The 27518-nt window shown below is 39.9% G+C and overlaps 1 protein-coding gene across 1 annotated transcript in view; it reads right to left on the bottom strand.

The window, feature by feature from the left end:
* ttn.1 (titin, tandem duplicate 1) overlaps positions 1 to 27518 on the bottom strand; it is a 211255-nt gene that overhangs the window by 48519 nt on the left and 135218 nt on the right. The window contains exons 142-170 of the mRNA XM_060928917.1: positions 26852 to 27151; positions 26461 to 26763; positions 21589 to 21897; positions 21207 to 21488; positions 20255 to 20554; positions 19741 to 20034; positions 15801 to 18770; positions 15360 to 15680; positions 11176 to 11460; positions 10788 to 11087; positions 10543 to 10707; positions 10300 to 10455; positions 9938 to 10213; positions 8037 to 8336; positions 7623 to 7925; positions 7241 to 7540; positions 6868 to 7155; positions 6413 to 6715; positions 5961 to 6263; positions 5574 to 5879; positions 5195 to 5482; positions 4820 to 5110; positions 4423 to 4710; positions 3740 to 4330; positions 2155 to 2259; positions 1850 to 2047; positions 1464 to 1760; positions 786 to 1373; positions 399 to 701 (exon numbers count right to left, since the gene is read on the bottom strand). Of these exons, the coding sequence (XP_060784900.1) occupies positions 399 to 701; positions 786 to 1373; positions 1464 to 1760; positions 1850 to 2047; positions 2155 to 2259; positions 3740 to 4330; positions 4423 to 4710; positions 4820 to 5110; positions 5195 to 5482; positions 5574 to 5879; positions 5961 to 6263; positions 6413 to 6715; positions 6868 to 7155; positions 7241 to 7540; positions 7623 to 7925; positions 8037 to 8336; positions 9938 to 10213; positions 10300 to 10455; positions 10543 to 10707; positions 10788 to 11087; positions 11176 to 11460; positions 15360 to 15680; positions 15801 to 18770; positions 19741 to 20034; positions 20255 to 20554; positions 21207 to 21488; positions 21589 to 21897; positions 26461 to 26763; positions 26852 to 27151 (11313 nt within the window). The remainder of the gene's footprint in view (positions 1 to 398; positions 702 to 785; positions 1374 to 1463; positions 1761 to 1849; positions 2048 to 2154; positions 2260 to 3739; positions 4331 to 4422; positions 4711 to 4819; positions 5111 to 5194; positions 5483 to 5573; positions 5880 to 5960; positions 6264 to 6412; positions 6716 to 6867; positions 7156 to 7240; positions 7541 to 7622; positions 7926 to 8036; positions 8337 to 9937; positions 10214 to 10299; positions 10456 to 10542; positions 10708 to 10787; positions 11088 to 11175; positions 11461 to 15359; positions 15681 to 15800; positions 18771 to 19740; positions 20035 to 20254; positions 20555 to 21206; positions 21489 to 21588; positions 21898 to 26460; positions 26764 to 26851; positions 27152 to 27518) is intronic.

A 27518-nucleotide genomic window follows, 5' to 3' on the forward strand; every position in this document is an offset into this window, starting at 1 on the left:
TTGAAAGATCAAATTGAAGGTCATGGGTTTTCAAAGGACTATAACTTTAAAATGATTCACGATAGCCAGATGTTTACTATTATCAACATATAAAAAGTCTCATCTGGGCTTTCAGTTGCCGCCATGACCTTTGACCTTGAATGACTAAATGTCAAACTCAAGGTCATGGATTTTCATAGGACTATAACCTGACAGCTGATGATTTGAGAAATACTACCATCATCAACATATAGGTATAAAATAAGTGCTGCCAGTGTTTTGCCTGGCAACGCTTATGTAAAATATTTAGTATTGGTTTGTTCGCTGTTACTGGAAGGCCATGTGGAATTACAGAAAGAGTCATACCTGACTCGGGAACTATAGGTTCCCAGGGCTAGCTTTCTACAAATTTTACATACCTGCCATGATCTTTGTTCTAACAGGCTGTGATGGCTCACTGGGTTCCCCAAAGCCAGCCTTGTTCTCAGCAGTTACTCTGAACTGATACTCTTCTCCTTCTGTGAGGCCCTGCACCTCAAACTGAAGGTCAGGTACAGTCTTCTTTGATGCTCTTAACCACCTTATGCCCTTTCTTTCCTTTTTCTCAACCACGTAACCTGTGATATCACTGCCTCCATCATCAGCTGGTCTCTTCCATGTAATTGTAGCAGTCCTGCCTCCAACATTTTCTACCTCCGGTCTTGCTGGTGGACCTGGAGGACCTATATGGAACAGAGGTTTAGTTTAGATTGATGATACAGAGGGGGAATGTGAACTGCTCATCAGTAGCTTGTAGTGCTTCTTACCATAATTATCCACCATCTTTACAGGTTGTGAATTTGAAAAATCGCCAGCTCCACTACGGTTGACAGCTGATACACGGAATATGTATTCATTCCCTTGGATTAGTTTATTTGCAACAAAATGGCAGTCAATAACCTTCTCTGCAAGAATTGTCCAAAGAAGACGGGTTGTTTCCCTCTTTTCTAGAAAGTAATGCTCAATTTTAGATCCTCCATCTTCAGTAGGTGGTGCCCATGTCAAAGTAACCTTTTCAGATGATATGCCACTTGCTTCAATTGGTCCTGGGGGCCCAGGAACATCCAACACCTTTACTTTGACAGTCTCTTCTTTGACACCAAATGGATTGCTTGCTGTAATGGTATACTCCCCTGCATCCTTTCTGCTTGCATATTTAATAGACAGAGTAGAGGACGTAGGACTAGTTTCAATCTGGCATATATCTGATGGCTTGAAGTACTTTCCTCCTTTTGACCAGACTGAAGTTGGTGCAGGTTTGCCTAAAATACTTGTTGCTGTAATGACTATTGTGTCTCCAGCTCTGACTGTTAGCCCTTCCTTTACCGTGGGGTCAATAATAATGGTTGGTGCCGCTGTGGGATAATGAAAGAAAAGTATTTTAATTATTAACTTGATTCAAATACAAATAGGCATTAGGCAAGAAGCAGAGAAAAAATCATTACCATATTCATCCATGCATACAAGAGTATCGGTTTGTTCAGATGGTGGACTTATTGCCCCAGCTGCATTCTTGGCTCTGATTCTGAATTCGAACTTGCAACCCTCCTGCAAGTTAGTCACAGTGTATGCGCATTCCACGACATTTACTGTGTTGGCTTTCACCCAGACCTTGGCAGGAAGGTCACGTCTCTCAACAATATAACCTGTAAGTCTGTGTCCACCATCATACTGCGGTTCGGTCCATTGAAGTGTTACGGTACTTCTTGTGATGCTGATTACATCAGGTTTACCAGGAGGATCTAAAATAGGCCAAACATTTTACAAATATATATGGAAACTGTGAAATTGAATAGAGTAGATATTGCAATTAGTAGTAGGCCTTACTTACCAATAGGATCCAAGGCAACCATTGGCTCAGTTGGAGGACTTGGCTTACCAACACCAGCCAAATTTATAGCCATCACTCTAAACTCATATTCCAAGCCCTCAGTTAAACCTTTTACTTTGAAGTCTCTCATTTTTAAAGGTGATGGGTTAGCTCTTTTCCATAACATGCTATTTCTTTCCTTGAATTCCACATGATAACCTGAAAACACATATCTTATATAATTATTAATGCTCAAATAATTTTTTTTTAAATTGTTGAATATTTTGAAACTTATTGAAATTTTGACATTATAAATGTTTTATCACCTGTAATTGGTGAACCGCCTGTTTTTCGTGGATCAGACCAAGCCAAGGTTGCTGAGTCATGACGCATGCTCAAGATTTGTGGTGCAGCTGGCGCATCAGGGACATCTGATGGAAATATATAAATAGGCATTTCAGGTGAAAAATTCAATCCAAATTACTTGAAACTGCTCTCATTGAATTCAGAATTGAATGCAGAACAACATACTTTTGACAGAATTAAAATACATGTATCCATTCTTGAGATATTACAAATCAAAGGTTGAAAAAACGGCTTAATTTTTAGAAAACTGCTGTAATATTCTGTCTGAGGATCACATGGTCCAAAATGGGCCTCATTAACCAATGAGATGAAATTATTTTTCTTCATAACTTTTCTGGTTTTCAAGATATTTACATGGAAATTGGCAGCACATATATGGTTGTATACTGAAAACAAAGTTTAAAACATTAGTAAAAACTAATTATGCAAATTAAAAATAATAATAATAATAATTAGTAGTAGTAGTAGTAGTAGTAGTAGTAGTATGCAAATAGGTGAAACATTAAATCAGTGCACGCTCTTCTTCCAAGTTTCACCAAATGGCTTTATTTGTGCAATATAAAGCTGATCTTAACTCTCATTTATACATCACAAAGAAGGAGAAATCAGCGTTAATTACAAATATAAATTACAAATACAATTATAAAATCTACATAAATAAGTATTGAATGTCATTCACACCTATCATTCTCTATTAAAATAAAAAAGGAATAAAATATTATTTCTAATCCCCTCTTTGTGCTCTGTAGGCCTTTGTATTTCTCAGTAGGGCCGACTAGTGTTTATATGAAAGAATATAAATGATTATTTTGATTAATATTCACAGTTTTCAAGGCGAACCTAAAAAAAACTGTCTGATCCACATCCAGTAAACAATTCACATTAACTCAACTGAAATCAACACTTGCGTTTCTGACTTCCGTTTTTTTTAAATCTCATTCCGACCACTAAGATCATAATATTTTTCATCAAAACAACTTCAGTTATATTCTAAAATAGTTATTTATATGAATCAGTTTGATTTGAAAAAAAAATAAGTAGGTAAAGCTATGAAAACTCACTTCAAAGTCTCCCTTGAATCATAACATCAAAACTAGCAGAAGGAAAATGTTGCTGAATCCTTCATCAGACACAGTGACAGCGAGAGAACATCACTATAAAAGTGATCTGATTGATATTGATGAGTAATCCAGTGGGAAACCGATCAGAAGAGAGAGAGAGAGAGAGAGAGAGAGAGAGCGACTGACCGCTTTCCCGTGACTCAAAAAGCACCGGCAGTTTCCCGACATCACGCGAGCAGAGTTTTTACTCTGTTGTACCGACTTCAACCTGCTGTTACTCCCAAAGTACTGAACAGATCTTAACCAGATACATTTCTTTGGAAAGCAGAGATTGTAAGCTTTTTAATGATCTAAGGAAAGGATCTACATGCACAATTTTCACACCACGGCCAGCGAGAGTCTGATATGCCTAATATAAATGTTAAATTGAGCTTTTTATAATATGCAATTGTAATTATTAAGAAGCATGCTAAAGTGCACTTACTGAATGGATGCTTGGCAACCATAGGTTCAGATTTGAGACCTTCTCCAACTCCATATTTGTTTTCTGCAGAAACTCTGAAGATATATTCTGTTCCTTCATGGAGACCAGACACACTATAACTGTTTGTCTCCACTGCTGAGGACACAGTTACCCACATATTGGTAATGGAATCACGTTTTTCTAGAATGTAGTTGGTGACTTCTGATCCTCCATCATCTTTAGGAACACCCCATTTTAAGGTAGCTCCATCAGCTGTTACTTCCTTAAATTTGATAGGTCCTGTACAAATTCCAGGTTTGCCAACAACTCTTACAAAGATAGAGGATTCTTTTGATCCAGCACTGTTACGAAGAGTGATGGTGTATTTTCCAGCATCACTCCTCTGGCAGTCCCGAATCAATAGAGTTGTATTAACAGCAGTAGATTCCACACAAACTCTTCCAGTGTCAGTTAAATTTTCATCTTCACCCTTCTTCCATGAGACAGTTGGGGCAGGTTTGCCAGAGATGGGAATCTTAAGTCGAACAGTGCTTCCCTCTTTTGCAATGTAGTTCAGGTTTGGCAAATCCCGTAAATCACAGCTGGGATGAACTACACAAAGAAATAGAAAAAGTTAGAGATGGTAGATATGGTAAATAAGTTAATATTCTATTGTATATTATCAATGCATTATATAATCTCACCAAAAACATCCTTTGCCACAATTGAGAGCTCCTTCACTGGACCACTGCCCGCATCATTGGTTGCCATTACTCTATATTTGTATTCCCTTCCTTCAACAAGATCTTTCGCACTATATTGCATGTTCTTGGATCTTAGAAGCTCCTTCCATTTGTTTTCACCATTAAGAACTTCAAGAACATATGCAATTATTCGACTACCACCATCACTAATTGGTTTCTTCCAAGAAAGAGTGCATGAGCCTCTGGTTACTAGCAAGGGCTTGAAGTCCACGACTGGTCCAGGTTGTTCTGGGGGGGGGGGGGAGGAATAGTTTCATAGTCCTTGTGGTAAATGACAGTATAATTTAGTTACGAATTTTAAATCATTTACAAACAATTTTAAAAGGTGTTCACTCACCAGAGGCTCTGACAGCATCTGCTGTTTCACCAGGCTCACCAGTACCATACTTATTCTGAGCCTTGACTCTAAAGTAGTAGGATCTACCAGGCTCCAGGCCTTCAATCTGGAAAGATGTTTTGTCACAGCTGGTTGAAACTGCGGACCATGCTTTTCTCTCTGCATCACGTTTTTCTACGATGTAACCTATAATTTCACTTCCACCATCAATTAGTGGTTCGTCCCACATGATAGATGCACTATCCTTTGTTGTCTCTTTCACCATGAGGTTTAATGGTGGGCCTGGGGTATCTGTTGGGCGGTAAACAAAATTGCAGTGACGTATTTTATTGTATTTTATTTTAGTAAAACTCATGCTGATATCTGTGTACTTACCAATAACCTTAACAACAACTGTGTACATCTTCATGCCACTGACACTATCAAGGTTGAGAATGTATTTGCCTGCATCATATCTATTAACTCTTTCAACAGACACCATTGTGTCAGTGTCTGTGGCTTTAATGATGATTCCCTGTCTGTTCTTTATGTTGGTGTTCATCTTGGCCCACGTGACCTTCGGAACAGGACGGCCTTTAATTTTGGCATGAAGTTTCATTCGAGCACCAGCCTGAAGCACCAATGTGTCCTTCAGCGCTGCATCAAGTTCAGCCTCAGGTGGAACTGAAGTTGAATGAAAATAATGTTACATAATGCTTATTGTATACATAACCTTCATGCTATTAAAATGTTATTTCAAGTCTTAAATTCATACCAAACACATCCTTTGCAACATGTTTATCTGGGAATTCACATGGCTGACCAAATCCAACTTTGTTCACAGCACTGACACGTAGTTGATATTCCGATTTCTCCAAGAGTCCAGTGACAACATAGTGTGTGTCTTGTAGGTTCTTGGGGACATTGCATCTGATCCAGTCCGTTGCATCTGTTCTCTTGCATTCAACTAAATATCCCAAAACTTCACTTCCACCATCATTTGCAGGTTTAGTCCAAGATAAGCTAATAGTGCTATTACTTGTGTCTGTAACCTTAGGGGAAACTGGTGGTCCAGGAGGACCTGTCAATGACATTATTAGAAATTAAAATTGATAAAAAATAAATTCAAATGTGATGTGAATAACGTTATAAACTGACTTACAAATAGGATCAACTGCAGCAGCAGAAGTTGATGGCTCGCTGGGTTTTCCAAGACCAGCTCTGTTTACTGCAATAACTCTAAACTCATATTGAGCCCCTTCTGAGAGACCTCCAACTTGAAGTGATCTTTCAAGTAATGGTTTCCTATTCAGTTTGGTCCAGTTTATTTCTTTGGTCTCACGCTTCTCAACAATATATCCAAGAATGGGAGAGTTGCCATCATCAGAGGGCTCCTTCCAGCTTACAGTCATCTTCTCTTTTGTGATATTTGTAATGATTGGTGGATCACATTGCCCAGGAACAGCTGTTAATAGCAAGCATAATAGTGTAACTCTTTGTTGCATGCCATAACAGATAATACAGGTCAACCATTTTATACATTTATACTATCTTTGAATATATATGAATATGCATGAGGACATTTGTTATCAAAATAGAAGGTAAGTATCTTACTGAAAGGGTCCTTTGCAACAACAGGATCTGAGAGGATTGGATCACCAGCTCCATATCGGTTTTCAGCACGTACACGGAACTGGTATTCATGACCCATAATCAGCCTTTCCACACAAAATTCGGTTGTAGTACCACTGATTTTAGCAGAAACCTGGGCCCAGTTAGCCCGGCTTGACTCACGCTTATCCACAATGTAGTTTGTAATTGGTGATCCACCATCTGCAAGTGGAGCTGTCCAACTCAATTTTACACGATCAGAAAGTACCTCTTCTAATTTGATAGAGGCAGGTGGGCCTGGTACATCTGCATAGAGGAAAATAAATCACACGAAATGGCATCAATGAATTATGTAATATTTTGTTAAACATTATATAATGAAATCAATCAACTAATTCATATCACATGCCATTTGTAAGATGGCAAGGTGCAATAGTGAATTAATACATAATACAGACCCAAAACTGTGAGCTGTATGTCTGCTGTCTTAGAACCACTTGCATTCTCAGCAAGAATGGTGTACTGCCCTGTATGGAGTTTTGTAACTGCAGTAAGGTTTAGACAAAACAGGTGTCTCTTTTGCGACATCTTCATGTCTTTATCTGGGCTTAACACTTTTCCATCCTTGCTCCATGTAACCTTTGGCATCGGTTTGCCAAAAACTTCAGCTTCAAGGCAGATATCTGACCCAGCCTTCTTTGGTGTCATCTTCTTCATCTGTATTGCCAGTTCTATTCTGGGAGGAACTGCGAACAATAAAATGTGTAAAGAATGAAACAGTGTATCACTGTACTCAAAGCTGAAAAATAAACTGTCCATAAATAAACCCACCATTCTCTGAAGACACCAGAACAGGGTCACTGACTTCAGATGGCTTGCTGAGGTTAATAGCTGTTTTTGCAATAACCCTGAATTGATACTGGGCACCCTCATCCAATCCAGATACAGTGTACTCTTCCCGAGGTACATTCTGACTGCTTATGTTGCATCGCACCCATTTGTCTCCAGGAATCTTCAAGGCTTCAACATAGTATCCAATGATCTTGCTTCCGCCATCATTCTTTGGTTTGGCCCAAACCAGTGAAACACTATTTTTGGTAATGTCAAGGACCTCTGGTTTACCTGGAGCATCTGTCATGGTGTAGATGAAGACATTTTCAGAATAATGTAACACAAGAAAATCTAAATTAACCGATATTTTACATGGACCTACCCACTGGTGTTCTTGCTGTGACAAAATCAGTCTTTGCACTTGGTTTGCCCTGTCCTGCACGGTTAATAGCAGACACTCTGAAAGTGTATTCCAGACCTTCAATTATACCAGCACAAGGATATTCCATTGTTCGCACAACTGAATCATTAGCCTTAACCCATAAGAGACTATTCCTCTCTTTTCGCTCAATGTAATATCCAGTAATTGGGCTGCCACCATCTGATTCTGGCTTGTCCCAAGCCACAAACATGCAGTCCTTGTTTACTTTTGTAATACGACAGTTCAGTGGTTCACCAGGAACATCTGGGGGGAAAAAAAGAAGAAAAAAAATTGCACAGTAAGTATCATGCCATAAACAACATTTGTCTTTACTAGCAATTATATACGGTACTTAATAGCAATTATCTTGCTTACCAAATTGGAATTTAGCGATCATCCTCTCAGATGTGATGGGGTCAGAAATTCCAAAACGGTTCTCTGCACGAACACGGAACATATACTCCTTTCCAGGAATGAGTTTCCCAAGTCTGCAACCAGTCTTGCCACAACTGGAAAGAGCAGTAACCCAGTCACCTCTGCTCACGTCACATTTCTCAACCACATAGTTAGTGATATTGCTACCACCATCTTCAAGTGGCTTGTTCCAAGACAGTGTGCAGGCATCAGAGTCAATGTCACTGATTTCAAATGGGTGTTGAGGTGGTCCAGGAATATCTGCAGAAAGCATTCAGTGTTCGTTTTAGTTCATTTTTACGCTGCTTCGTAGCATTTTAGTAGTACTAATAATGCATGAAACTTTGATTCTACAAAATATATTGCATGAGTAATAAGCTAAATAAGATACAAAAGTTACAATTAACAGTTATTCCACGAAATCGAGTCGTACATGAGCTGACAGGCGACAAGGCGCATAGCACCGAGTGGGCTATAATCCATGTACAACAAGATTGAGTGGAATAACTGTTTTATTCTATCCACACTCACTGGATTTTGAGAAACAGAGCATTTTTACTTTTTGCAAATTCGATAAATAAAAACTTTATACAAAACGTCCAACAAAATCATTTCCACTTAGAATGTAAACAAACTGGCGAAATGACAGGAGCAATTTGTGAAAAATGCTAAAAGAATAATTCTTGAAAATTAAAAGATATTCATGTACGTATATTCATGTATGTGGAATGTACATACACTTGTCAGTTTATTGGTTATACCTAACATATAGCTTTACAGATATGCAAATGGACTCTAGTCACACTTTACTCAGTCCACTAGTGAAAAGTTGCTGTATCCCTACAGTACTGTGCAAAAGTCATGGGTACTCTGATTTTTTTTTTTCCTTGCACAAATCTTGTTATAGATGTTTATTTTATGACAGATGCATTATCGAGCCAATAGGAAACATTTCATATATCCAAACATTACTTTTCCAACTAAAAATTTCATGTTATAGAATATTGTTAGTCTGTCAATAAAGACAACATATTACATAACAGAGAACTTTCCAAAAAAAAAAAAAAACATAATAAAGGTTGCTTTTTTTCAGTCAAAGTCCCCAAAAGAACTGTGGCAGATTCTCCAAGATGTTCAGAAAACTTGCCAGCAAATGTTCCTATAAAACAGCACTGTTGATAAGACTGTTGATGCGTTTTACAAAGCAAACGGTTGTCACACAAAATAATGGCACTGTTTATTTTAATACTGTCTACTGCCCTGTTTTATTTTTAAAATGGAAATGTTTAATTTCAGGGCGGCACGGTGGTGTAGTGGTTAGCGCTGTCGCCTCACAGCAAGAAGGTCCGGGTTCGAGCCCCGGGGCCGGCGAGGGCCTTTCTGTGTGGAGTTTGCATGTTCTCCCCGTGTCCGCGTGGGTTTCCTCCGGGTGCTCCGGTTTCCCCCACAGTCCAAAGACATGCAGGTTAGGTTAACTGGTGACTCTAAATTGACCGTAGGTGTGAATGTGAGTGTGAATGGTTGTCTGTGTCTATGTGCAGCCCTGTGATGACCTGGCGACTTGTCCAGGGTGTACCCCGCCTTTCGCCCGTAGTCAGCTGGGATAGGCTCCAGCTCGCCTGCAACCCTGTAGAACAGGATAAAGTGGCTACAGATAATGAGATGAGATGAGATGTTTAATTTCTTTATTTTTGAAGGGATTTTTGTTTTACAGAAATTTTCCTATGTGCCTAACACTTTAGCACAGTACTGTACACGTTAGATGGTCATGATAAAATGACCAGTGAGTTTAGATGCAAGAGATGTTTACCGAATAAACTTGCAGCTGAGTGTCTGTGATTCATCTCATTTAAAATACTGACCTTTAATGACAATTTTCATCACTTGCTCCACCTTTCCTGAGCTGTTCTCTGCAACAAGGCTGTATTGACCACTATCTGTTCTTGAGACATCTTTGATGATGAGCACACACATGTTCTGGGATTTGTGTACTGCAAGGCGACTTGAAGGAACCACATTGTCATCTCCTCGCTTCCACTGACACGTAGGTGCTGGCTTCCCAGATACAAGAGCCTCAACTCTTACTTTTGCACCTGCTTTTGCGGTGACAAGCTCTGGTATGATAACCTTGGGTTCCACTATAAAACAAAAATCGAGCATTTTTTAATGAATTATATCTTTCAGAGAAAAATTATTTTACATACATTTTAATATGGTAACTTACACATTTGTTCTTTAATCTCATATGCTTCTTTGGTTTCAGTGGGAAGACTAGCTCCCATGACATTTCGTGCAGCTACTCTGAAGCGATATTTCCTTCCCTCCTTCAGCCCAACAACAGAGATACATAAATCTTTCACAATGGTATATGGTGTCCATTCTTTCTTTTCCTCCTTTACTTCTTTCTCCTTCACCACTGGTGGTGGTGGGGGCACAGGCTCAGCACCAGGCTCCACCTCTCTTTCACCTGCCACCGGTTCCTTGATTGGTTTGGGTTCAGGAAGCTCAAGGTAGTCAATTATGTAGCCATCGATCTTAGCTCCACCGTCCCTCATTGGTTTCACCCAGCCCACCTTAGCGTTGTTCTTGTTAATCTCCAAAACATCAACTTTCTGTGGTGGATCAGGTTTACCTAAGGCCAGCAAATAATTACAAAATGATTCGAGATATCCGAACAACTTTTTAAAAGTTTTGAATTTGCATGATACTTACTAATAGGATCAGAAGTCAGATAGGATCTCTGTGTGGCTTTTGGAACACCTGGACCATACTCATTCACTGCAGTAACTCTGAAGTAATATTCTACTCCTGGTACAAGATTGCTGACGTTAAATGTCGTTTTGTTGACATCAGCTTTGACTGTTGCCCAAGTCTTGCGATCAATTTCACGCTTCTCAACAATATAATGAGTTACTTCACTGCCGCCATCATTTTCAGGTGGGGACCATGAGAGGTCACAAGATACCGTTGTAATGTCGGTGACCTCCAGTGCAGCAACTGGTCCAGGTGTGTCTGTCAAGACATTTGAATGCAACAGTGAAATCTCAATGGAAATAAAACTGTTGTTTACGTTATAGAAGAAAGTATTTGTTCGACTTACCAAGTACTTTGACATTGATAAATACAGCTTTTTCCCCTGCTGGGCTTGTTACAGTCAATGAGTATTTGCCTGAATCATCACGGGTGGTATCAGGGATGACAAGGAATGTCATTGTGTCGATGAGATCCACATGACCCTTCATGACAACATTATCAATTCCCATTCTTCTCCAGAGCACCTTAGGAGGTGGTCGTCCCCTGACAGTTGCAACTATTCTTATTGGGCAGCCAGCTCTAACAGTAAGACCTTTCTTCAGCTCAGCATCCAAAACAAGTTCAGGGGCCTCTGTTTGAGAGAAGACCAGACACACACACACACACATTTTATATATATATATATATATATATATATATATATATATATATATATATATATACACAGTGGTGCTTGAAAGTTTGTGAACCCTTTAGAATTTTCTATATTTCTGCATAAATATGACCTAAAACATCATCAGATTTTCACACAAGTCCTAAAAGTAGATAAAGAGAACCCAGTTAAACAAATGAGACAAAAATATTATACTTGGTCATTTATTTATTGAGGAAAATGATCCAATATTACATATCTGTGAGTGGCAAAAGTATGTGAACCTTTGCTTTCAGTATCTGGTGTGACCCCCTTGTGCAGCAATAACTGCAACTAAACGTTTGCGGTAACTGTTGATCAGTCCTGCACACTGGCTTGGAGGAATTTTAGCCCGTTCCTCCGTACAGAACAGCTTCAACTCTGGGATGTTGGTGGGTTTCCTCATATGAACTGATCGCTTCAGGTCCTTCCACAACATTTCCATTGGATTAAGGTCAGGACTTTGACTTGGCCATTCCAAAACATTAACTTTATTCTTCTTTAACCATTCTTTGGTAGAACGACTTGTGTGCTTAGGGTCGTTGTCTTGCTGCATGACCCATCTTCTCTTAAGATTCAGTTCATGGACAGATGTCCTGACATTTTCCTTTAGAATTCGCTGGTATAATTCAGAATTCATTGTTCCATCAATGATGGCAAGCCGTCCTGGCCCAGATGCAGCAAAACAGGCCCAAACCATGATACTACCACCACCATGTTTCACAGATGGGATAAGGTTCTTATGCTGGAATGCAGTGTTTTCCTTTCTCCAAACATAACGCTTCTCATTTAAACGAAAAGTTCTATTTTGGTCTCATCCATCCACAAAACATTGTTCCAATAGCCTTCTGGCTTGTCCACGTGCTCTTTAGCAAACTGCAGATGAGCAGCAATGTTCTTTTTGGAGAGCAGTGGCTTTCTCCTTGCAACTCTGTCATGCACACCATTGTTGTTCAGTGTTCTCCTGGTGGTGGACTCATGAACATGAACATTAGTCAATGTGAGAGAGGCCTTCAGTTGCTTAGAAGTTACCCTGGGGTCCTTTGTGACCTCGCCGACTATTACACACCTTACTCTTGGAGTGATCTTTGTTGGTCGACCACTCCTGGGGAGGGTAACAATGGACGTGAATTTCCTCCATTTGTACACAATCTGTCTGACTGTGGATTGGTGGAGTCCAAACTCTTTAGAGATGGTTTTGTAACCTTTTCCAGCCTGATGAGCATCAACAATGCTTTTTCTGAGGTCCTCAGAAATCTCCTTTGTTCGTGCCATGATATACTTCCACAAACATGTGTTGTGAAGATCAGACTTTGATAGATCCCTGTTCTTTAAATAAAACAGGGTGCCCACTCACACCTGATTGTCATCCCATTGATTGAAAACACCTGACTCTAATTTCACCTTCAAATTAACTGCTAATCCTAGAGGTTCACATACTTTTGCCACTCACAGATATGTAATATTGGATCATTTTCCTCAATAAATAAATGACCAAGTATAATATTTTTGTCTCATTTGTTTAACTGGGTTCTCTTTATCTACTTTTAGGACTTGTGTGAAAATCTGATGATGTTTTAGGTCATATTTATGCAGAAATATAGAAAATTCTAAAGGGTTCACAAACTTTCAAGCACCACTGTATATGTGTGTGTGTGTGTGTGTGTGTGTGTGTGTGTGTGTGTGTGTGTGTGTATACAGTGCCCTCCACAATTATTGCCACCCCTTATAAAGATTAGTAAAAATGGTTAGAATAATATCCATCTTTTGGTGAAGTCGCTTCATCTCACACTGAAAAATGAGAAAAATCCAACCTTAAAATTGAATAAATTTATTCAGAGAACAACAAATCTCTCATCAAGAAATTAGTATTTTCAACAAAACCACATGTCGCTATTATTGGCACCCCTGCATTTAATCCTTTGTCCAACCCCCTTTGCCAGTAAAACAGCACAGAGTCTCTATTCTAACATTTTATAAGGTTGGAGATCCAGAGCAGGGCATCTGAGCCCATTCCTCTTTACACAATCTCTCCAGATCATCCAGGGCTCTCTCGTGCTCTCTCCTCTTCAGCTCAGCCCACAGGTTTTCACTGGGGTTCAGCTCAGGGGACTGAGATGGCCAGGGCAGAAGCTTGATTCTGTGCTCAGTGAACCATTTTTTATGTTGATTTGGACAGACAGATGCTTCAGATCATTGTCCTGCTGGAAGATCCAGTGATGACCCAGTTTTAGTTTCCTGGCAGAGGAGCCAGATTCTGATTTAAAGTGTTCTGGTGTTTCATGGAGTCCATGATGCCATGGACCCTAACAAGGTTTCCAGGGCCTTTGGATGAAAAACAGCCTCAAAACATCACAGAACTTCCACCATATTTTACAGCTGGGATCGGGTTCTGTTCATTATAGCCGTCTTTCTTTTTACACCAAACCCACCGTGAGTGTTTATCGCCAAAAAGCTCCATTTTTGTTACATCAGACCAGACAAAGTTGTAGTAGCACTTCACAATTTTCAGGCACTTACATTTTTGGTTAACTGACAGAAAAGGCTTTTTTTCTGGAACCTTCCAAATAATCTGATGGCATGGAGGTGGAGTTTGACAGTGGTTTTGGAAAACCCAAGATTTTACTTTTTCTTGTAATTCACCAACAGTGATCCTTGGGGACTTGTTTTTACCCCTCTTACCCTCCTCCTCACTGTACATGGGGGCAAAATAAACCTTGTTCCTCTTCCAGGCAAATTTGTAACAGTTCCAGTTGCTGTCCACTTTTTTATTATTGCCCTAACAGTAGAAATGGGAATTTTCAGGCAAGAATCTATTTTTTTATAACCATTCCCTAACTTGTGAAGGTCAACACACTTCTCCCTCATTTGGTTTGTGTGTCTCTTATCTTTCCCATGTTGATATTGAGGGAATTTGGCTTCTGTGTCACCTCATATTTGTTCCCCAGTTAATCAGGAAGTCATGGATTACAGCTTGAAAGCTCCTACACACTCCAATCAACTCAAACATGTCCAATTTAAATGGGGAACATGCCTCAGGTACATTGTCTTCACTATAATTTCCGGGGGGGGGGGGGCAAATAATAGTGGCACGTGTTTTTGTTGAAAATAATTATTTCTTGATAAGGGATTTATTTTTCGTATAGGTAATCGTATGGGGCCGAGTAAAATTAAGGATTAATTTCATGAGTGATTTCGAAGTTTTGAAAATTGCGACTCGGGCAATTTCAAAACTTTGAAATCACGAGTGAAATTGATCCTTAATTTTACAAGGAACCATACGATTACTTATTTATAATATATAGGGCCAAATTCATACTTTGGAAGCCATTCAAGTTCACAACATTTGTCATTCACGTTTTCTGAACCAATCAGGGCGCGAGACTATCTTGCACATTTAAATCAGTTTCTAAAGCGTCTTTCATCATGACACGGCGACACGACACGAGGATTTTGAAAGTGGTTTACAAAATTTGATTGGAACTTCTTTACAAAAGCCATTTTGTTGACAAAATTTGCTGATTTTTGTAACTGTAACCAAGCAATGAACTAGCCAATAGCATTTCAGAAATACGGCTGTGTTAAGAAAAAAAGCCCTCCTTGATTGACCAATCAGAATTGAGTAATTTGGCCCTATGTGTTATAATCTGAATAAGTGTACTTCAATTAAAGGTTGTGTTTCTATCTTTTTTTTTTCAGTGTGAGATGAAGCGATTTCACCAAAATGTGGATTTTTTCTAACCCTTTCTTTTTCTAACCTTTACAAGGGGTATACACACACACACACAAAGTTGAAGACCATGGCACTGGAGAACTTCAGATAGTTCAGACTAACTCACCAAAAATGTCTCGTGGAGAAACAGCTCCCTCAAGATTAGTTGGTTGACTCAAACCAATCTGGTTTTGTGCAGAAACACGGAATTCATACTCAAGCTTCTCATCCAGACTTGTGACTGTGAACTCTGTTCCAATCAGTTGGGCAGCAACGTTGCACCTCTTCCATCCATTATCTCTCTTCTTGCCTGTATCCTTGACTCGGAGCTCAACTACATATCCAATGAGTGGTGCACCACCATCATGTGTAGGCTTTGTCCATCCAAGAGTGATTGATGTCTTTGAACTATCAGTCACCTTTAAGTTTCCAACAGGACCAGGAGGACCTGTAAAATAAGAACAGTTATTAAATCAAGAAAAAATAACAAAATATACTCATTTACAATAAGTAGATGAGTATATTGTTAGGTAATATAGGTATGTTAGGTATGTTAAACTAAACATACCAACAGGATCCCTTGCAGTGAATGTTCTCGATGGCTTGCTTGCATCTCCAACTCCAATCTCATTCTCAGCCTTCACACGGAATTGGTATGCATGATTAGGCAACAATCCTGTTACAGTGAACCGTGTATCACTAATAGGAGATTTAGTAACTGGTGTCCATCTAATGCCATGTTCTTCTTTCTTTTCAAGAATATAACCAGTGATGGGTTTTCCACCATCATTGTCAGGGGAGCACCATAAAACTGTCATTTCATCTTTTGCAACTTTGGTCACCTCAGGCGCATCTGGTGCACCAGGTCTATTGAACTGGGTCCTTGCAATAACAGACTCTGTTTGTACAGCAGGTCCAGTCCCCATCTTGTTCTCTGCCCTTACTCTAAAGATGTACTCATTTCCTTCAATTAGACGAGTTACAATAGCAGAAGTTTTTATAACAGCTGAAGAATGAATTGACCAGACACCTCTCTTTGTCTCACATTTCTCAATGATGTAGTTATAAATTTCACATCCACCATCATCTTCGGGCACATTCCATTCCAACTTGCATCTATCCATCAAAATGCCTGACACCTTGAGATCTCTAATAGGTCCAGGTCTGTCAAGAACATTCACTTTAGCCTCAGCAGTGCAGGTTCCAGCAGCATTTGTTGCAGTGACAGTATATTTTCCAGCATCTGCTCGTTTTGCATTTGTAAGCAGGAATTTAGAGAAGTTAACACCAGTTTCAACCTGTAGACGAGGACTGCGATTGATATCTCCAGCGTCACCGTCTTTAGCCCATTTGACCTCTGGTCGTGGTTTGCCTTTAACCTCTGCTTCAATTGGTATGGAATCTCCAGCTTTAACTACCAGCACACCTTCCAACTTGACATGTAGCTCAGGAACTACAAGTTCCTCCTTTACAAGGACTTCAGCTGTTGTCACCCAGTTGCTCTCTCCTCCTTCATTTTTTGTTTGTACTCTAAACTGATATATTTGGTTTTCTATGCATCTGTCAGCCATGAAATATGTCTCTTTAATAGCACCTCTATGGAGTCTTTCCCATTCTTCTGCTTCTTTTGGTTTCTTTTCCACATGATAAGCAAGATTGCGGCTACCACCATCAAGTTCTGGTTTCTTCCATTTAAGGAAGACAAAGGTTTTTCCAATTTCACTAATATGGAAATTCTCTGGCTCACCAGGTTTCTCAACTGGGTCAACAGCAAGGACTGCTGTTTTTGTTTCTGTTGGTGCTCCTGCACCAATTTTGTTCTCTGCTCTAACACGGAAGAAGTATTCACAATTCTCAACAAGTGGAGCCTTCACAAGACGTTTGGTGCAATCAGATGAAACAAGTGTCCATCCCCTTTGACTAGGCTGACGGGACTCAATTATGTAATTTGTAATTTCACTGCCACCGTTGTCCTCTGGATTTTCCCAAGACACCATACAGGAGTCCTTGGTCACATATGCAACCTTCAAGTTCTGGCAAGCTCCAGGAATGTCAAGCACATTAACAATGGTTGTAGCATGTGCCTGACCACTGATATTTTTAGCTTGAATTGCATATTTTCCATAATCTCCTCTTACAGCATCCTGAATGACTAGTTCAACCAGTGGAAAGTTGTTAATCATCTCTGTGCGCTTGTCTCTGCCTAAAGCTCTTGCATCCTTAGTCCACGTGATTTCAGGATCGGGTCTGCCTTTAACTCGGGCGACAAGATTGATGACCTGACCTGCGCGAACTGTTAGGAGGTCACGACAAGCAACATCAACAGTAATTTCTGGAGGAATGAGGATGTCTTTGGCAAGTACTGTTTCTGTTAGCTCTCGTGGCTCTCCATCCCCAGCTTTATTAGATGCTCTAATACGGAATCTGTACTCTGTGCCTTCAAAAAGTCCCGGGACTCTGAATGCGCATTGCTTGATAAGGTCCTTACCGATCCTGTCCCACTGTGCAGAGCCGGATTTTTGGCATTCAACAACATAGCCTAAAACAGGGCTACCGCCATCTCTATTTGGCTTGGTCCACACCAAATCTGCATAGGACTTGCTCCAGTCCTTCAGTCTTATGTTACTTGGAGGTCCAGGAGGAGAAATTGGGCGTTTGATTTTTATTTGGTCTGAAGGATAGGAAGGCTCACTAACACCAATAACATTTTCAGCAAAAATTCTGAATTCATAGATGTTGCCCTCAAAAAGGCCAGAGACTCTGTAATGAATATCCAAGACTGGTGCTTTATTCACACGGATCCATTTACCAGTCATCTCCCTGCGTTCCACAATGTAGCCACTAATTGGACTTCCACCATCGGTTTCTGGTGGAGTCCATGACAGTGTCACAGCATTTTCTGTGATATCAGAACATGTTGGTGGCCCTGGAGGGCCTGGTGGATCAAACATATGTTTGGCAATAGTTGGAGGACTTTCAAGAGCAGCGCCAATGCCAATCTTGTTCTCAGCACGAATGCGTACAATATATTCACGACCCTTCTGTAAACGTGGAACCTTAGCTTTGGTGCTGTTACTTCCACAACTCACAACAGACCATGGCTCCCAAGACTTCTTGACATCCTTCTTTTCAACAATGTAGTTCATCAAAGGTGTGCCGCCATCATCTTTAGGTGGACGCCACTGGATAATCATGTGATCAGGAGTAACCTCAAGGATGTTGACAGGTCCAAGTGGAGGACCGGGAAGATCAAGTACTGTTACATGAAGAGCAACTGACTTGCTTCCTGCAGGATTTGAAACAGTTAGTGCATATTCTCCACTGTCTGGCCTTACACAGTCAGCAATGCTTAGAACTGTTGAACTTCCTTTATTATCAATCTTGTATTTGCCCTCTGTTTTTAGCTCATTGCCATCAGTTTGCCATTTGGGTGTTGGAATTGGTATTCCTTTCATGATTGCAGGGAGTACAATTGTGCTTCCAGCCTTTACAGTAAGACCCTCAATGAGCTTCACGTCAACGTCAATAGATGGTGCCACTGTTAAAAAAAAAGTATATGTTTATATGTTCATATCTTAGTATATATTTATATATAAATATCTTCTAGACCATATTTATTTATTTATTTATTTATTTGTTTACATATACAAGTTCTTGCCTGAATTTCCCAAAAGCATCATAGCACAAAGCTCATGGTAGAGTGAGCAGCACAATGAATGCTCTCTCTCCTAGTTAAGATGCTCTGAGCATTAAGAGGCTTTTGGGAAACCCACCCCTCACTGGTAAGTACTAGATACCAACATATTTTATATTAGATACAATTATTGAGGCTTGTGTGTAAATCTGTGTTAAATATGTCTCCTTCAGTACTTCTGACCGTGCTCATTGGAAACCAATGAAAGGCTATGACTTTTACACAGAACTGTATTGATTATAATACCTATTTATTCTGCCCACATTCACTGGACATGAGCAATCGTGTGCTCTGATTGGCTACTCTACTACCAGGATATCAGCTCATATACCATGAGCAGAGAAAAACAAAATGGTGGAGTGTGTTGCTGAACCAACTGAGGACGAAATAAAAACTCTACTCGAAAACAAAACCCCCAAAAATACAAAAACAGCAACAAATATGGAATAAAATTATTTGACGGTAAGAATGTATCTTTTTTCATTTTACAAGAATTATTATTATCGCATTTTTCACAAATTGCTACTGTCTTTCTGCCGGTTTGTTTACATTCTAAGCGGAAATTATTTTGTCGAACATTTTGTATAAAGTTTTTATTTCTTGAATTTGCAAAAAATAAAAATGCTCTGTTTCTCAAAATCCAGTGAATGTGGACAGAATAAAACAGTTATTCCGCTCAATCTCATCGTACATGGATTATAGCCAACTCGGTGCTATGCGCCTCGTCGGCTGTCAGCTCATGTACGACTCAATTTCGTGGAATAATTGTTAAATGTAATCAGATCATAATAACAAAGTATCACATAAATCTTACAAGTCTTCTCTTGGCAAGTAATTGGTATACTGGTATCTGGTCGGCTAATGCCGATTGCGTTTTGTGATTTCACACGGAATCTGTAGGTTTTTCCTTCTTCAAGTCCGGTAACATGGCAGGTGGGATCGCTGACAGTTTTGAAGGTGACCCAGTCAGTGGCCCCTTCTTCTTGATGCTCAACAATAAATCCAGTGATTTCAGTTCCACCAGTACGATCAGGCCACTCCCATTCAAGCCATACTTCGGTTTTTTCTGCATCTACATGGTGCAAATTCTTGGGAGGGCCAGGAGGATCTGGGGACAATAAAAGGAAGTTTTGTGTTAATTACATTACTTTATGTTTGACTAATGAGCTCAATCCAATTCATGATGTTTTAAATGATTGTTTCCCCATCTGAAAGGGAACTGAATCCAAACTTTGAGACATTGATAGTAATAACAGCCTCACTATAATTTCACAAAAGTGAATCAATATATTCTCAACATATTCAAGATGTTCTAAATTAATACTTACAGAGAGGATCAAGTGCCTTGATAGGCTTGCTGGTTTCAACATATGCACTTCTTCCAAACTGATTCTCTGCTGCCACACGGAATAAATACTGAATACCCTCTATTAGGTACAAAGCCATGAGGCTAAGCTTCTTGGACGAGGCACAGACTGGCACCCACTTCTCAGCTGCAACATCTTTTTTCTCCACAATATAGTGAGAGATCACAGCACCACCATCATCCTCTGGCTTTTGCCAGGTTAGGTAAGCTGACTCGCTCGTAACATCCGAGACAGTAAGCTTTCTTGGAGGGCCGGGTTTATCTATGTTGTACAAGAGGTAAAAATAAAATGAACAAACAGAAACACAAACAAACGTATGTATGTATATATATACACAATACCAGTCAAAAGTTTGGACACACCTACTTATATATATATATCACTTTGACTATTTTCTACATTGTAGAACAATACTGAAGACATCCAAACTATGCAATAACGTGTAACATGTATAGATTTATGTGGTAAATAAAAAAAAGTGTGAAAAGACAAAATATGTTTGATATTTTAGATTCCTCAGCGTATCCAGCGTTTCCCTTGATGACACTTTACACACTCTTGTCATTCTCTTAAGCAGCTTCATGAGGGAGTCACCTGGAATACTTTCCAATTAACAGCTGTGTCTCGTCAAAAGTTAATTAGTGGACGAGTTTCTTACCTTCTTAATGCGTTTGAGATCAAACAGTAAATAATAATAATACAGTAAATAGCCCGATTCAACACCACAACTGGAGTAATCCATACAGTATTATATCAAGAACCGCTCAACTAAGTAAAGAGAAATGACATCCATCATTACTTTAAGACATGAAGTGTCTTTTAATTAATACAAATAAAGAAAAAAACCATTGAATTAGGAGGCGTGTGTAAACGTTTGACTGGTATACTGTGTGTATGTGTAAACTCTGCATACCAAGAACAAGCACTGTGCACGTTGCTGACTTGGAACCTGCTGCATTTTGAACGGTTATCGTATAGTTTCCACAGTCAGCACGGGTACTTTTCTTTATGTGCAGTTTACTTCCACTTGGTGTGACTTCAATCACACAGTGAGCAGGAACGTCGGCACCATCTTTCTTCCAAGACACAGTGGGAATCGGCATGCCTTTAATCACAGCACTTAGCGTGATATGTGTTCCAATCATAGCAAGATGGTCCCGTGACATATTGGCATCCAGCAACAACTCTGGCTCCTCTGCAGAAAACAGGAAAAGTAAATGGGAATAATTAGGATAAGTTGAGACTGCTAAGTTTCCATCGGTTTTAGGAATAGCTTAATAAAATAAAACAATTACCAAGTCTGTCGTGCACTTTAACTGGTTCCTTTACATAAGCAGGCTCAGATTTTCCAGCTGCATTCACAGCCATAATCCTGAAACTGAATTCTTGACCCTCTGGTAGGTCCTTCACAACAAACTTGGTATCCGGGCACGACTCTGGTGTGTCATTGGCCTGCATCCATTCAATTGCGCCAGGCTTCTGGTACTCAATAAGGTATCCAAAGATTTTGCCTTTGCCATCATGGCGAGGAACACGCCATGACAGACTCACAGAATTCTTTGTTTTGTCAACAGCTTCAGGTAGAACAGGTGGACTAGGCCGAACTGCAAATGGAAATGTGATCATTTAAAGGAACATTTTACACAAATGATTTGTGCACTACAAAAGTGTAAACTATACATTTTTATATAATGCAAAGAATATGTCAGAGAATGTTATCTCCACTCTACTGAAATCATACTGAAGTGTATACTACTGCATATAACAGTGTCCCATTTAGCTGCATAACAATGATTATTCGATCCACATTCACTGGATATGAGCAATTGTGCACTCTGATTGGCTACTCTACTACTAGGATATCAGCTCATACATATACTGTGAGTAGAGAAAAACAAAATGGCTGAGCGTGTTGCAGAACCAACCAAGGACGAAAAAAACTCTACTCGAAAACAAAACCCCAAAAATACAAAAAAAGGAATAGAAGTATTTGTTGGTAAGAACATATCTTTTTTTTTATTTTTCAAGAAGTATTATTATCGCATTTTCACAAATTGCTCCTGTCATTTTGCCAGTTTATTTACATTCTAAACGGAAATGATTTTATCAGATGTTTTGTATAAAGTTGTTATTTACCGAATTTGCAAAAACTAAAACTAAAAATGCTCCATTTCTCAAAATCCAGTGTATGTGGATAGAATAAAACACTACCTTTTATTACGTGTGTGAAGATTCTCAGTCATCCAGGTCATAGTAAACTGTGGGTGATAAAAGAGAGCAACTGGACTTGCTTGAAGATTCTTGAAGACGTTTCACCTCTCATCCGAAAGGCTTCTTCAGTTCTGCCTGACTAAGGCCCTGTCCACACGGCAATGGATTCAGGTGAATCCGATAAAATTGTTTATCGTTTCGGCCTGGCGTCCACACGGCACCGGTGTTTTGGGTGCCCCAAAACGATATTTTTTGAGAACGGTTTCCAGAGTGGAAAAATCTGGCAACGGCGCCGTTGCGAAGTCGTCTGGATGAGTAGAACGGATTTGTTTACGATGACGTCACAACTACATGACTGTTGCCGAAAGGCGAGCGTAATATCTCCGTACTTGGTTTGGCATGTCTCCCAGTCCACATTCTCCTGATATTTAGAGGTTTTAGAGTTCAGAGTCACTCACAGGAGTAACTCCACCTCGTCATCGGTCCAGACAAGAGAGTCGTTTTTTCCTCGCATAGTCGCAGACATCTTGTTGTTGTTGTTGTGTGTTTGTTCCTGTGAGTGCTTCACGCCGGGTAGAAGAAGGGGTTTATGCGCATGCGTCCTACTTCTTCTATTGTTCTGGTGTCTCCGATGGGACCGTCTTACAGCGCACGTAGAGGTGTGGCATGTGTATTGCATCATTTTCAGCAAGCGTTGTGTTGCCATATGTACCTGATATTTTACTGATCTGTTGCCCATGTGGACGTGATATTTTTTTACCCGCTAATAAAAAATCTCGTTGCTGTTGTCGTGTGGATGTAGCCTAATAGGGAGTATCAGGTATTTATCCTCTCATGGATGAAAAGCAATCCTAAGGTGTCGTTGAGTCCTTCTGTTGGTGTGGGTCACTGGGGGCTGGGTGTGAACGGCCTAGAGAGTCATTGGGGTGATCAATGGGTTGTTGGTTCTCTCTGTCCTCCTGTGAGTCACTGAAAACAGCTGGGTTTTGGTGTGCATTCAGTTGTCTGGGAAGTGTGCCAAGGACTGCGTTGTAGGTGGCTGATAAATGGTGTCTTAGACCCCCACCTCTATTCAGTGATGGCCGTTCCAGGTTGACAAAAATGGCTTCTTTAACTCCTCACTCATACCAACAATCCTCTCTGGCTAAAACGCATACGTTGCAATCCTGAAATGAGTGTCCTTTGTTGTTAAGATGAAGATAGACAGCAGAGTCCTGACCTGAGGAGCTGGCTCTCCTGTGTTGAGCCATGCGCCTGTGAAGCGGTTGTTTTGTTTCCCCAATATATGAGTCCGTGCATTCCTCACTGCACTGAATGGCATACACTACGTTGTCCTGTTTGTGTCTGGCTATTCTGTCCTTAGGGTGGACCAGTTTCTGCTTCAGGGTGTTACTGGGTCTGAAATGTACCAGAATGTTGTGTTTGTAGAAGATCCTTCTGAGTTTCCCAGATAGACCAGAAATGTAGGGAATGACAATGTTCTTGCGTTTGTTCCTGTTATCCTCCTTGTCTGTTATGTTCCTTTTTCTGCTCTTGAAGAAATCCCGGTCGGGATACCTGCAGTTCTGAAGTGCTTTCTTGATGTGATTTTGCTCCTTCTCTTTTCCCTCTACTGTTGTAGGGATGTTCTGAGCCCTGTGTTGCAAGGTCCTAATGACCCCCAATTTGTGTTCCAGTGGATGGTGAGAGTCAAAGAGTAGGTACTGGTCTGTGTGTGGGTTTCCGGTAGACCTCGATGCAAAGGCTTCTGTCTTGTCTAATGTGTACATCACAATCCAAGAAGGCTAGATTATTCCCACTGATGTCCTCCCGAGTTAAATTGATGTTGATATCCACTGCATTGATGTGCTTAGAGAAGGCTTTCACCTCATGGGTTTTAATTTTAATCCAGGTGTCATCCACATATCTGAACCAGTGGCTGGGATCAACTCCTGAAAAAGTGGTCAAAACTTTATGCTCCACTTCCTCCATGTAGAGGGAAAAGAGAGCGAGCAAAATCACATCAAGAAAGCACTTCAGAACTGCGGGTATCCCAACTGGGCTTTCTTCAAGAGCAGAAAAAGGAACATAACGGACAAGGAGGATAACAGGAACAAACGCAAGAACATTGTCATTCCCTACATTTCTGGTCTATCTGAGAAACTCAGGAGGATCTTCTACAAACACAACATTCCGGTACATTTCAGACCCAGTAACACCCTGAAGCAGAAACTGGTCCACCCTAAGGACAGAATAGCCAGACACAAACAGGACAACGTAGTGTATGCAATTCAGTGCAGTGAGGAATGCACAGACTCATATATTGGGGAAACAAAACAACCGCTTCACAGGCGCATGGCTCAACACAGGAGAGCCAGTTCCTCAGGACAGGACTCTGCTGTCTATCTTCATCTTAACAACAAAGGACACTCATCTCAGGATTGCAACGTATGCATTTTAGCCAGAGAGGATCGTTGGTATGAGCGAGGAGTTAAAGAAGCCATTTTTGTCAACCTGGAATGGCCATCACTGAACAGAGGTGGGGGTCTAAGACACCATTTATCAGCCACCTACAATGCAGTCCTTGGCACACTTCCCAGACAACTGAATGCACACCAAAACCCAGCTGTTTTCAGTGACTCACAGGAGGACAGAGTGAACCAACAACCCATTGATCACCCCAACAACTCTCTTGGCCATTCACATCCGGCCCCCAGTGACCCACACCAACAGGAGGACTCAACCACACCTTAGGATTACTTTTCATCCATGAGAGGATAAATACCTGATACTCCCTATTAGTCAGACAGAACTGAAGAAGCCTTTCGGATGAGAGGTGAAACGTCTTCAAGAATCTTCAAGCAAGTCCAGTTGCTCTCTTTTACCACCCACAGCTTACCTTTTATTATATCTCGTTGGCTGTCAGCTCATGTACTACTTGATTTTGTGGAATAACTGCTAAATAGAAGTCTCAGAAGTAGTATATTTTATTTTACACATAACCAAATAAAGGAGATGTTTTATTGTTTTATTTGTTTGTTTCACTTTTAAGGACATTGACGTTTAGGTGTTTTAAAAATGGCATTTATTGAATGCCGACAAATTATGTTCATTTAACTGATCAAAATAAGTGTGCTATTTTCAAATTTGGAAAATATAAATGCTGACCACCAAATTAACTAGAGCCTTTTAAGATACACTGATCTTTTGTTAATAATAGAGAAAAACCAGAGTGTTAGCAATGCAGTAGCTCACACGGCCATACCATGATTAACCAGACTTGTTTAAAATTAGTTAAGTTGTTCATCATGAAAACAATTAGAACAATTTGATCTTCAAACAAAACAATCAGAATCAAAATCCAGTGAAAACTGAGGGAGGAGTAGCGATTTTCCTGAAAGTTCGTTAACCGGCCTAATTAGCAACTTGTTAATGAGAAATCACAAAACCAGGAAGTAACCTTTGTGCAGACTGATTAGATCTTCAAAACAAAACAATCACAATCAATATCCATTGAAAACTCATGGAGGAGTAGCAATTTTTGTGAATTGTGGACGGACGGACAGATGCCGCATGATGGCAATAGCTCGTTGTCCTATGGCCGGTGAGCTAAAAATTCTAAAAGATAAGTCATCAAGCCACAACCTTAACCTCCTAGGGCCTAGCGGTCACATACGTGGACAGCACTTTTTAGAAATTCAGAACAAGAATCCACATATGTGGACATACTTTTTCTCAAAAAGTACATTTTATCAAAGATGATGCTTAGTTTTTATTCTAATCAGGTTCTAATAAGCCCAAATAGCAAAAAGAAATAAAAAAAACATGTAAAAAAACAGCTTGGGTCTTAGGAGGTTAATAAAGTTCTGGCTAATTTCAAGTGTTAGCCAATGGTGGTTAGCAATTTCACTGCTATTAAATATGCTTTTTTTGTTACACTTATATAAACTGTTGTTTGAAGGATAAGAATCACATACCAATAGGATCCTTGGCTAAGATCGGCTTAGAAGGAGGACTAGGGTCTCCAGTACCAATTTCATTTTCTGCTGTGACACGGAATTCATATTCACAGCCTTCAGTGAGATCTTGAACCCTGTACTGGGTAGCAGGGTAGATGGGATCTCTAGTCACCCTGGACCATCTCTTAGCAGAGGGCTCCTTCTTTTCTAAGTAGTAGTTTGTAATCGGCTTGCCGCCATCACGAGGGCGGTTCCAGAGCACCAGGGCTGAATCATGGTACACTTCTTTAACTGTAGGTTCATCAGGTGCCTCTGGTACTCCTAAAAATTTGAAACATTAAAATGCTCATTAAAAGGCTGAACAATACAATGTCTAAATTATACTTCCAGAAACAAACTGATGTCATACTGAAAAGATCCTTGGCTTTCATTTCTTCAGAATCCAGTGGGTCGCTGATGCCATACATATTCTCAGCACTGATTCTCAAGATGTATATACGGCCTTCCGTAAGCTTGGGCACTTTGCAAGTGGTTTTTGTGGTGGCTGATGTTACAGTGGTCCACATGTCCCTGTTAATATCTCTCTTCTCAATTATATAGTTGGAAACTGCAGATCCACCATCATCAAGAGGAGGCTTCCAAGAAATGACCATATGGTCTCTATGAACGTTCTCAAAAATAACTGGACCTTCAGGTGGTGCTGGTCGGTCTGAAATATGCATCCAAATAAGACAGCATTAACAATATACAATACAATATGCAACTCAATACAATATACAATCAACCTGTTTTGTTTTTTTCATACAAACTTGGTTATAGATTTCTATTTTATGACTTCTATATTATCGAGTCAGTACAAAAGCATTTTAGAGTCCAAACATTTGTTTTCCAGCACAAAATTAAATATTACAGAAAAAAAAACTTTGCATCTGAGCAGCATTTTCCATAAGAGATCACTTTTCAGATTAAAAAAGAAAACACATATGTCCACTCACTGGACCTGAGACTACTATTTTTTTATTTTTTATTCTTTAAAGCAAAGGGTCGTTTCACACCAAATATTGACTTTGTTTCAC

Source organism: Neoarius graeffei, chromosome 9 (assembly GCF_027579695.1).
Source record: "Neoarius graeffei isolate fNeoGra1 chromosome 9, fNeoGra1.pri, whole genome shotgun sequence".
NCBI classification, from domain to species: Eukaryota; Metazoa; Chordata; class Actinopteri; order Siluriformes; family Ariidae; genus Neoarius; species Neoarius graeffei.